Source organism: Malaclemys terrapin, chromosome 17 (genome assembly GCF_027887155.1).
Source record: "Malaclemys terrapin pileata isolate rMalTer1 chromosome 17, rMalTer1.hap1, whole genome shotgun sequence".
Classification (NCBI taxonomy): Eukaryota; Metazoa; Chordata; order Testudines; family Emydidae; genus Malaclemys; species Malaclemys terrapin.
In genome coordinates this window covers 13,650,780-13,662,593 of record NC_071521.1, presented here as the reverse complement: position 1 = coordinate 13,662,593, position 11,814 = coordinate 13,650,780, and the positions used below count along the sequence as shown (strand labels likewise).

Here is an 11,814-nt window from a genome sequence, read left to right as displayed (position 1 = left end):
ACTGGCATCTGTTTTCTCTGCCACATACGTCCCTTTGTTTAAAAGCCCAAGGAGTTGCTCAGGAGACCATTAAAACCACAACAGAGGGATTAGAACAAATGTTATCTTCTACTTCATTGTATAACCAGAGAGTTAGCAGTGACATTTTCATCTTAAGAGGGAGAACCCAGTTGCCACAGTCATTTTTTCCTCGGGTTCTCACGGTCAACTTCCTCATCTGTTTTAACACAAATTGAAACGGAAACCTTTTTGTTGTTGTTTTGGAAACCAGGTTTAGCACTCTCCTCTCCACCTAAGTCAGAGCAATTGAGGTGAGAGTTTGGGGTACAAGGGACAGGCATAACTTCACAAAACTTTCAATACATGGCATATGTATGTCAGCCACCCCGCGTGAACTGCATTAGATTAACACCTCTGGTTTAAGAGTTTATCCTAATCAAAGCATTCCTCCTGCTCAGCCTGCATTCAGATGAATGCAGTGCGCAGAGATCATTCACAGCTAGTCTGCTTTCCTGTCCAAATCTTATCACTATGTAGGAACAGCCCCTTAGATGTTCACCTCTAAAGCAGCAGTGTTACAAGTTCCTTATAAATTCAGCACCCTTCTGTGGCACTAGGTTGTAGTACAGCAAAGCCTGGAAATATAGTGACTTCCGGGAAAATTGCCTAAAATTCTTGGCAGAGCTGGCTTTCCTGCTTTGGGAAGACAGCTCCTAGGCTACCTGGACAATGGCTGGGTCCACACCTTGCAGGAAGAAAGGATGTCTGTGCAGATACCAAAAAAATAAAGATGAAAAAACAGGAGGGCTACAGAGAAAGTGAAGCGAGAGAAGCAATATATTTATTAGAGCCGAGGTAGCAGGAAAGGAGTCTAAATGCACCTACTTTCCATTGAAACACAGCTTAGTGTCTGTAACCCAGGCAGCTCAGGTGCTCTGTACTCTGACTTTTCCTGCCTTCTCACCTTTTCTCCTCCAAGACAGGTTCACTTACTTTACTCACTGTCCTTCTGGAGCTGGCTATCTGCTTGTACAGTTCATGTTCTGTGGCACAAGGGCTGATGACGCTCTCTGAATCCTGCAGGGCTCTCTCAGGATCTTCACTCTGAGTACCTGGTTCCTTTGGTTCATCCTCCAGAGCTCCAGGTGGCCTGTAGGGGCACACATAAGGCAGAGAACTTACTTTGCAGAGTAGCTGCAAAAAGTGATGCATGAACAGATCCCCTCAGAGACCATTGTGATCTAGTCCTTGTGACAAGATTCACAGTCTACAGAAAAATGGCAAGTTACTGTCCTTGTAGGATCACAAAGGGACAAAAAACTATCTGGAATAAATCTGTCACTCCTGCTTCCATTGAAATCAGTGCAAATTTTGTGGTTGACTTGGGTCCTGCTTATTAGATCTTCAAAACAACTTTAGCAGACCTGTGCCCATTGGCTTCTCCGTACCATTTGAGTTTAGCTCGACTGTTGGAGTAGGGGCAGGCTTGAAGCTTTCTTTCCAAGATTGTTTTGGCAACCTCCGCAATCTTGCTGCTAATAATATCCTGGATGGGCTGTCCTGGAAAGAGGCTGGTCACAACAGGTAGGACCTGCAGAGGGAATGAGATCAGTTGAATGGCCAGGTGTGTGCTGAAGGTAAAAGTTCTTCCTCCTTCCATCATCAGATAGGGCTGCAAGGATTAAGCTGTGCAGTTCCCATGAGAGCAGCCAAACACTTGCATAAGTTACATTCAAAATATAGTTCTAGCGTTTTTGGGCAGAAGGGACAATCAGATCATCTAGTTTAATGTACATTGCCCGGGCCAATAGCCATCTTACCCCAAATCCAACCACCAGAATCAGACCAGAGTATTACAGCCATGAGGCATGAGCCTCAGGGTTAATTTTTTTTTTTTTAATCCAAATGAAATCTTGCTAGTGTAGAAATTCTGGTTTTAAATTTAAAGAAATATTTACTCCATCAAAACCTTTCGGGGAGGGGCACACTCAACGGCCTGCAGTACTTTGTTTAGCTAGCACGGTAGGTGGATGTGGGGTTTTATTTTTCCACTGAAGCCCTGGTCTTGTTTCCTGATAGCTCCACAGGGGGCTGCATGCTCTGAAGCCAGATGCATCATGAGCAGCTTGAAAACACATTACAAGAAACTGGAGTTCTTGGTTTATAGGCAGCAGGAAAAAAAGCCTCCTTAGGTTTTTAATTTTAGCAAATAAATGCTGCAAACCCCAAACCCTAATCATCATTATCTGTATTACTGTAGTGTGAATGAACCTTGGTCCTAGACCAGGACCCCACTGTGCTTGGCACTGTACAGACACACAACAAAGACAGACTGCAAGCTCCTTAGAGCAGAGACAAAGTGTGCGTGTCCAGGAGACGGCACAAGGACTATGGGCCCAAACGAATAGGGTGTCACAGATTTTCACTACTTGGTCAGTGTCTGGCACAGGGAGTGGTGTCAGTGAGGTACCGCTTCGTTTTCAGGGTCCAGCAACAGAGCTATGATCACATCCTCCTTAGCACTCATCTCATCCTGCAGGAACAGGCGGCTCTTGGCCCGGTGCAGGTAATAGTGTGGCAGGCGAGGGTTGCTCTCGATAGCACCAGAGAAACAGTCTACTGCCCGCTGGTATTTTCTGGGGGAAAAGATACAGGGAAACAGAAGAGTCACGTCTGCTGAATCCCTAGGCAGCGTGAGCTAGGGGGGATAAGAACTCTGTCAACTGGATGTAAGGTGCAGTGAGCCATACCAACATACCTCTGCTTGTGCTCCTGCAATCCTAGTTCATCCAGCAACATACCAACGCGTCTTCGCAAACTAAAGTCCATTGGACTCAATTCCAGCGCCTGCTGATAATCCGCCAAGGCAAAGGTTAGCTCTCCCAGCCTGAAGAGGCAGTCTGAAGTGGAGCACACAGATTACTTTAGCAAACAGCAAGCTGAGGTCAGTATTTGAGTGTCTTGGGATGTTATAGCTGCTACAAAGGCCAGTAATTGATGCTGTCCTGTTTGCTCTCTCTGTCTCTCTCCAAGTCTATATAAAATGCTACAACAACATGTCTCTACAGTGCCTCCCATCCTGAAGGCTCCAAAAGCTCGGCAGAAACAGAGAAACAACTGGACAAACAGTGCTATAGGACATCTAGATATTATTCACTGAAATGCAGCCACCTGTAGGGTGGAATGCAACAGCAGTTCAACAGTGCTTAGAAACACCATGTAGCAATCAGCAAACTACATGGGATTTTAGGGAGGCAGAATGTAGTTTCCAATTTGGAATTAACCAGGTGACAACCTCAACTGTTGCAAAAAGTTCCATGGGATCTTTCCTGGTGATAAATTGGATGAGATGGGAATGTGAGGGCCCAAGCTAAGAAGGTGCTTCCACTACCACAGGTGGGGAATGAGTCAGTGATAATCATTAACACTTAGTAGTTACGCAGCACTTTCCATTTTCAAAGCGCTTTACAAGCATTGACTAATTAATCTTCACAACCTCCCATGCAATAGGTATTAGTTACGTTTTAAAGATGAGAAAACAGGGTGCAGAGAAGTTAAGTGACTGCAGTGAATCATTTACAGAATTAGGGATAGAAGCCCAGAGATCTAGCTCCCAGTCCTTTACTCAGACACCACTGCCTCCCTGGTACAGGAGAATGGGAGGAAAAAATGCCACCTGCAGCACCCTTCAAGGTCTCCCATTTGAGCACTGACTATGTTTTACTTAGGAGACCCAACATGATTGCATCCCGGGCGGGGTAGCTATAGGCACTGTATATCCCCCCTCACGTGTGCACCCGTACATACACAACTACATGGTTCCACTGCTGTCAGCGCACTCACTCATGCACTCCCTTAGAACCAGAAATGTTCCTTGGGATAACTCTTAAGTGAGAGAGAGGATATCCCACCAGGATATCCTCCCACAAAGTCAATCGCCACCCAGGAAGAGCCTTGCTACCTCCTCTGTTGACATAGAGTCCCTTCTCGTTCTTCTCCCCTTTCAGGGCTTTGTTGAGGAGCAGCACTGCCTCTTCGAAGAAGCCCTGAGTATAGCAGTGCACTGCAAAGTCGTTGTACGTGAGCAGGAGCTGCCGTTGCGCCTCCGTGGCCACAGCTCCCTCTTCTTCACAGAGCTCTGTGGCCTTGAGGTAATCATCAATGGCTGAGTTGAAGTCTTTGACCCTTCTGTGTAGAGCCCCTCTGCCACGAAGGGAAGAAGGGAGGGAGACAGGATTAGAGCCCACTAGTTAAGGAGAATGAAAATGATTGGGGCGTTCAGAACCTGGAACCAGCACCCAATCACTAGTGCAGACTCCCACTCCCCTCAGTGGGTCACAGATGTGAACGCGAGCCACCTCAGCGAGGACTGGATCCAATAGGGTCTCTACCTGAAGATGAAGTACCCTGCATCAAAGGGGCTGTTCTCTATGGCAAAGGTGATTTTGAGCAGGGCATCCTTCAGGTTTCCCTTCAAGGCCTTATTCATAGCCTGGTTCTTGGCTTTCTGTGCTTGTTTCAGAAGCCTCTGCATTAGAATCTGAGCTTCTTCGTGCCGCGGCTCCAGCGCAATGGCCTCTTGGACGTCCTGGTAACACAAGGTAGCCTGGAAACAGAGATTAGGAGAATACTAAGAACTTGCACTCTCCTCCCTCTGTTACCCAACACTTGACAAAGGGGAACTTGGGATGGTTATCCCCATTTTGCAGACAGGGAATTTGAGACACAGATTTGCCCAAGGCCACACACTGCATCAGTGGCAGAGCCGACACGAGAAACCCAGATCTCCAGACCCACAGTCTGGTGCTTGCCCACTTGGTCACACTGGGCAGGAGGCAGTTTCTCTGATCTGTCTCATTCTGTCTATGCATTTGCCACACCGCTGTGAGCAGCTGATAAAACAGGTGGCTCAATGCATTCTCCAGAATCCTACCATTCAGACCCTGGTTTCTAACCGAGGGCACCAGTTGCTTCTGCAGGTGCAGGGCAAGAAGAGTCCCATTTCTAACAGGAAATACAAAACAGAAATAAGATCTCTAGTTACTATCTCTGATCCTCTCAGGGTTGAGGGCACTTCACTTCTGCTGAGCCAAGAAATGTATGATCGCTCATAAAAGAAGAGTAACTACCTACAAAGTGAGGCTCTCCTTCCATTTCTCTCCCTGCTTTTTATAGACCAAGGAGGGAGAAGGCTCCCAAATGGTGTAGGATTCCACGGCCAAACGGGAGGGGAAGGTAAGAGCCTTGCCCCAGAGGTGTGGAATCCCACAGCCCAGGAGGCTGTCACCTAGAATGGATAAAAACAATCAGTTTCCCAAAAGGAGTGAGAGTAGCTGGAAAGGTTTAGAATCACGCCTCTTGAAACCAATTTGATGCTTTATGCTAACTCAGGGGTAGGCAACCTATGGCATAGGTGCCGAAGGCAGCACGCGAGCTGATTTTCAGTGGCACTCACACTGCCCGGGTCCTGGCCACCGGTCCGGGGGGCTCTGCATTTTAATTTAATTTTAAATGAAGCTTCTTAAACATTTTAAAAACCTTATTTACTTTACATACAACAATAGTTTAGTTCTATATTATAGACTTATAGAAAGAGACCTTCTAAAAACTTTAAAATGTATTACTGGCACGCGGAACCTTAAATTAGAGTGAATAAATGAAGACTCGGCACACCACTTCTGAAAGGTTGTCGACCCCTGTGCTAACTGATTAACCACAGAGCAACTTAGCTCTTCTCTGTCCTTAGGAAGCAATTCCATATGAAATCCATATGCAGCCTTGCACGTATGCTGTTGCTTCCCATTACTTAGGTCACTATCAATTCACCCAGCAAAGGGTTAAGCCCCACTGTTGTCCGGCAGATTGAGAACTCTGTCGGCCACGTGGGGACAGGAATGACGGTTCTGTGAAAATTCCCTGCAGCCAGCACACCCTGGGCAGAGTAGGTGCCCCTACCCGACAGAAGTGTTCATGCAGCTTGGCTCTCAGGATGTACAGATCTGGGTTCTTTGAGTCTTGATCCAGCTCTTCACTGACGAGCCGAAAACAGTCATGGTATCTGTTCAGGGCTGCAAGACAGGCAATACTAGAAAGAGAAAAAGGGCACCATAAAGTACCAGTGAAGAATACAGTTGTTCGAGGGGCTAAGATAAAGACATTCCCTATCGCAAACCCCAGTTTACCTCCTCCTGCGATAGAGTGAGTTGTCAGGCTGCAGCTCTGAGGCTCGAGTGAAGGACTCCAAAGCATCCCAATAGACCTCTTGGTCAAACAGACATTGGCCCTGCAGATTCAAATCACACAGCACAAAATCAGTCTGACTCAGGCCACCTGCCCATTGCTCTAGGTTAATGGGAGAGACAGACAGAGTGTTCTCGTTCTCTCTTTCTCTCTCTCTCTCTCCAACCAATCCAGAAACGGAAGTGCTGCTTAAGAGGAGATGCAGCTGCACTAAATACCACTCCCTCCTAGCTGGAGAGCACTGAGCATGCATGAACCCTAAACGGGACTTTTGGCTCTTCCTGTACTGCAAATAAGTTAGCATGTTGAGAGGGGGCCCCAGCAGACTAGCCATGAAAATGAACAGTAGAAACATGAAACCTTTCAGAGAGGAAGGATTGGACAGAATCCCCTGTCCCCAAATATAAATATGCACAAAGGACTCTCCCTTGGAAATCCAAGCTCATGTTGACTTCCACTTCAAGTAGCATCTCCAGATTTCCCTCAAGATCAGAGGTCAGTCACTAGACCCAGGCTACATCTACACTACAGGGGGGGGTCGATTTAAGATACGCAAATTCAGCTACGTGAATAGCGTAGCTGAATTCGACGTATCACAGCCGACTTACCCCGCTGTGAGGACGGCGGCAAAATCAACCTCTGCGGCTCCCCGTCGACGGCGCTTACTCCCACCTCCGCTGGTGGAGTAAGAGCGTCGATTTGGGGATCGATTGTCGCGTCCCATCGATCCCCGAGAGGTCGATTTCTACCCGCCGATTCAGGCGGGTAGTGTAGACCCAGCCCCAGTGTTCTAATGCTGATATTGAGAGATCAAGGAAAGGCACGGGGTGGAGATAGGGAAGGGGAAGGCTGGTGCCAGCTGGTAGGGGCTATTCTGTACCCTTCACCTGCAGGTAAATAATGAAGGCCATGCGCTCTACATATTCTTCCTTTGCAGAGGACAAGGAATACGCCTTTCTGAGGTTCAGCACAGCAGACTGGAAATCACAGAGCTGGAGAAAGGCTTCTGCCTTCTGTACATAGAACTCCACCTGCAAATGCACCCACAGACATTCTTCAGTCCTTTAGGATAACTTTCTTTCTTAGCCTGTTTATCCTCTATCTAGACACACTGAAACTAACCCTGAGACTCAACACCGCAATCCTGCCCAGACAGATTCTAATATACGCCAATATTCACCTCCCCAATGACATTCTTCATTTGATAATCTTGGAAATGCAAGAGCATTACAGGCTTTGTCCTTCTTGCTGAAGAACTCCATATTCCCCATGCCATGCGAGGTGGGCTTGTACCTTCACCTAACTATGCCTGCTCTGCATTCCCCCTTGCCTAATCATGATCCTCTTACCTGTTGGGGGTTCAGGTTAATGGCTTTGGAATAACAAATGACAACTTTCTCCCACTCGCCTTGGGAGAAGAACTCCTTCCCTCTCTGACAGCTGTAATGAGAAGACAGCATTATGAGCTAATGCAGAAGCACATTTCCTCTCCCTGCAGCACAGCCCTTAGGACAGTCACAGACCCATGGAGCGCTGACTCAGTTTCCCCACCTGTAAACTGGAGATAACGATTCTATCTGCAAGGGTGTTACGAGGCTTAATTCATTATTTGTTAAGCACATGGAGAGCTTTGGGTGGAAGTAGGAGAAAAGAGGGTGACTGTCTACAAGCACACTAGCCAGCGTTCTGAGCCTTCTCAAGATCAAGAAGGAAAATTTGCAGGACCACAGCTCTGCTAATTGACCAGCACTGGCCACCTATTGATTCTGCAGCACTCTGGTGACCCCACTGCCCATATGCTCAGGGAGGACAGATTCTAAAATGCAGGAACTGGGGATTACCAGTAGATACTAATATCAGAGGGGTAGCCATGTTAGTCTGAATCTGTAAAAAGCAACAGAGGGTCCTGTGGCACCTTTAAGACTAACAGAAGTATTGGGAGCATAAACTTTCGTGGGTAAGAACCTCACTTCTTCAGATGCAAGACTTGTTCTTACCCATGAAAGCTTATGCTCCCAATACTTCTGTTAGTCTTAAAGGTGCCACAGGACCCTCTGTTGCTTTTTACAGTAGATACTAGTAATGGGATAAAGAGGCTATCATCTCTAGGTCACTAGTTCATATCCTCCTCAGCTTGGTAGTCACCGAAGCCATCTGATGGTTGTTTGGTGGCCTCACCATATAGAGCTGAGAGTCTGTCATGGAGGTTAGAGGACCTATGATTTTCCTACGTTTTATCCTTGTAAGATGGGCTATGGGTGACTGTCCCTGTTCTGCCTGTCCTGATGTGAGGAAATCCAGGGGCAGTCAGCACAGTGAAACATCAGACAATATTCCAACTGGCAGATGGCAGTTCAACTGCAGATAATCTGCCCTCACTTTCAGAAAATTACCTAGCATGGCAGCCATTTCTGGTGAAAATTCCCAGCTTAAATTGCTAGGTCTCATTTCAGTTCAGAGAGGACAGGTAACACCATCACACAGGCTCTTACTGGGTCCTAGCTGGCAATCTCAACAGAGACACCAAGGACCAAGCAGGCTGTTCAGCTTGACCTCCCTCTTGCCCACAGAAGGGAACCCTCCAGAGCAGGATTAGGGCACAATGGCTGGGCAGAGGAAGCTGCAGCCCATGCGGTACCTGTTCTGTGGATAAATCAGACACCAGTCCCCAGGACTGTCATTCCAGGACCTCGAACCACTACTAAGTAAGGTTTCTTAAAAGTTTGGTTCCCAGCCTCCTTGCAGGACATGGACAAGAAAGCAGGTGTTTGTAACAGTGAAAATGTAAGAAGTGTCTGCTGGACACTCACTGCTCCTGTATCCTGTTCTGCACAATCGCTGTTGGGGACTTCACTCCGCTGGGGTCCTTAAGGTCTCGCAAAGTCTGGCTGGACCCAAAGATCTGTCGCAGGGATCTCTCCCGGAGATTCTCTTTGGACACAGCAGTCGGGAACAGTCCTTTAGTCTCTGTCTTCATCTCCAGTCCTACCTGCAGCGAGAGGGGCTAATGGTCACTCTTCCTCTCCACCACCCTGACAGGGGTCTCTGCCCTTGGCCACCTCCCCACAGCTCTAGTCCCCAGTGACCTCTGACCTGTCTCAGCTCTCTCTGTCCCTCACCCCAGCTCTGCACCTGGCACTCTGCCCCCCCTCCCAGCTCCCTCTGCCCACCCACTCTGTATCAGTCGCCCTCTATCCCCTCTCCTCTCAGCTCCCTCTACCCGCCCCAGCTCTGTGCCCTCTGCTCCAACTCAGCTCCCTCTACCCCCCCAGTACTGTGCCCACTCTGACGCCCACCCCTCTCAGCTCCCTCTACCCCCCAGCTCTGTGCCCTCGGACGCCTAGCCCAGGCAGCAGTGCTCACTTTGCTCTGCCCGGGCTTCTCCTGCGGGGCCGCTGCCGCCATCCCAGTGGTCGTGTCCCTCGTTGCTAGGCAGGCGGTATCCAGGCATCTGGGGGCCAAGGGGGTGGGCCCAGAGTGAGAAGGTTCCGTGGCCAAGGCAGGATCCCTGCTGCGCTCGCATGGCACCCTGTGAGCCCAGCCTGTGAGTAGGGTGACCAGACGTCCCGATTTTATAGGGACAGTCCCGATTGTTGGGTCTTTTTCTTATATAGGCTCCTATTACCCCCCACCCCGTCCCGATTTTTCACACTTGCTGTCTGGTCACCCTACCTGGGAGGGAGGGGCAGGGCTTGCAACAGCCCCTCCCATGCTGAAGTCATTAACCTGGGTGATGGGCAAAATCCTGGTGTCCCATCGAACTGCAGCCAGCTAGGAAGGAGAGGTGGTGAACCTGCCCCTGAGCAGGTGGGCTTGTCTGATGGGGGGTCAGGACTCCTGGGTTCCATTCCCAGCTCTGCCACTGACTCACCATGGGCTTGTGGGCACTTGTTTTCCACCAGCACTGCTCCACTGGTGTCTGGAACAGACCAGACTTTTGCAGTCACCCATGTTCTCTACCCTAGGGTGACCAGTCATCCCATTATTAGGGGCTTTGTCTTATATACGGAACTATAAACATCCCCTCCCTGCAAAAAAGAGTGTCCTGATTTTTTACACCTACTAGCTGGTCACCCTACTCTACTCCCTGGGATTCTGAGACGGATTAGATGACATGATGTTAAACATACCGATAGCCGTCAGGAGTCTGGTTCCACTGCCAATGCAAACATTTGAAAAACCACAAGACGCCCCAAATTATGAAACTGGTTTAAAAATTAGGAGATTTTAACACTAATATATTTGGGATTCTTTGCACTTGCCTTCTGGTTTGGGGACATTTAGAGGTCAAGTTTTCAAGCTTTTCTCCCCAGCCTGAGGGCTATAAAGTTACTCCTTTTTCAATTAAATTATCAGGAAATAACCTGAGTCTGGCACTTGGGGCTTTAAGATAAACATCAAAAATCATAGCACAAGAAAATCACAAGAGTTGCCAACTCTGAATCTTGTCTACACTAAGCAACAGAGGGTCCTGTGGCACCTTTGAGACTAACAGAAGTACTCGGAGCATAAGCTTTCGTGGGTAAGAACCTCACTTCTTCAGATGCAAGAAGTGAGGTTCTTACCCACGAAAGCTTATGCTCCGAGTACTTCTGTTAGTCTCAAAGGTGCCACAGGACCCTCTGTTGCTTTTTACAGATTCAGACTAACACGGCTACCCCTCTGATACTTGTCTACACTAGTGCTTCCACCAACAGTGGAACTATTGTAATGGTGGCTGTATAAGTACCTTAGATAAATAGATGGCAGGTGATGGGCCATTTAGACTAGTTCTATGTCTACAGAAACCTGTTATCTCTATAATTTTCCTCCATTGCTACCACCAGAGCAGCTGTTACCAGTGGTAACAGTACATCGCACTAGTTGTAAGGGATTTCCAGGGTAGCTTTGTTAGTAATAGAGTGATCAGAGTTCAAGGATTTTTATCCTCTAATAATACTTTATGTTTCTCTAGCACCTTCCATCCAAGGATCTCAAAATGGGTGCAGATGTGGTTATGGCATACCACTAAGATTCCTAGGTTCTACTCCTGGTTTTGCCACAGACTTTTGGTGTGACCTTGGGCAAGTCATTTAATCTCTCTGTGATTCATTTTACCAGCTGAAGCAGGACAATAATTTCCTACGACAATAGGTTTGGGAGTTCATTTCTTAAATATATGTGAAGTATTTTAAGATGCTTGGTTGAAAAGAAGGGAAGTTCCATTAAAAAAATATTACTATGAATTAAACCTCACTTTACTCCTTTACAGCTGTATTAACTCCATGTTATAAAAACCGAAACACAAAGGAATGTTACCAAAACAATAGAACCCAGCAGTCCTGACTCTTAGATTCCAGCTCCATATTACCTCTGTATGTTCAACAGCCATGTGGACCTGGGTTTAAAGCTGCCATTTACATCTATGATCCAAATGGGTAAAATAATTTGAGAACGGAATCCCATAATGTGGATCATTACATGATGTTCATCCCATAGTAGTGATGGAACTTTTTTCTTGCCCAAATGTCAACTGAGGGAGACTTTTCTGAGGCATCCTTGTCCAGTACTAGTCCCATGCAGCGTGACTGATAC

The 11,814-nt window shown here is 47.6% G+C and overlaps 1 protein-coding gene across 1 annotated transcript; it reads right to left on the bottom strand.

Moving 5' to 3' along the window:
- Window positions 1–819: 819 nt before the first annotated feature.
- Window positions 820–9,645, bottom strand: TTC16 (tetratricopeptide repeat domain 16). The gene is made up of 12 exons (XM_054007876.1): window positions 9,604–9,645; window positions 9,051–9,229; window positions 7,590–7,680; window positions 7,128–7,271; window positions 6,183–6,283; window positions 5,956–6,085; window positions 4,392–4,606; window positions 3,962–4,203; window positions 2,759–2,900; window positions 2,471–2,636; window positions 1,449–1,591; window positions 820–1,150 (listed from the first exon to the last, which is right to left on the bottom strand). The coding sequence occupies exons 1-12, from the start codon at window positions 9,643–9,645 to the stop codon at window positions 961–963; spliced, it is 1,785 nt and encodes a 594-aa protein (XP_053863851.1). The 3' UTR covers window positions 820–960.
- Between the last annotated feature and the right edge of the window lie 2,169 nt (window positions 9,646–11,814).

Bases quoted from the DNA above. Each gene is read 5' to 3' on its own strand.
- TTC16 (XM_054007876.1), bottom strand. From the start codon at position 9,645: ATGGCGGCAGCGGCCCCGCAGGAGAAGCCCGGGCAGAGCAAA. The intron at 7,681-9,050 runs GTGAGTGTCCAG...TTCTCATTACAG, and splicing joins CAGAACAGGATACAGGAGCA to CTGTCAGAGAGGGAAGGAGT. The intron at 1,151-1,448 runs GTACGGAGAAGC...GTGCCCCTACAG, and splicing joins AGTCGAGCTAAACTCAAATG to GCCACCTGGAGCTCTGGAGG.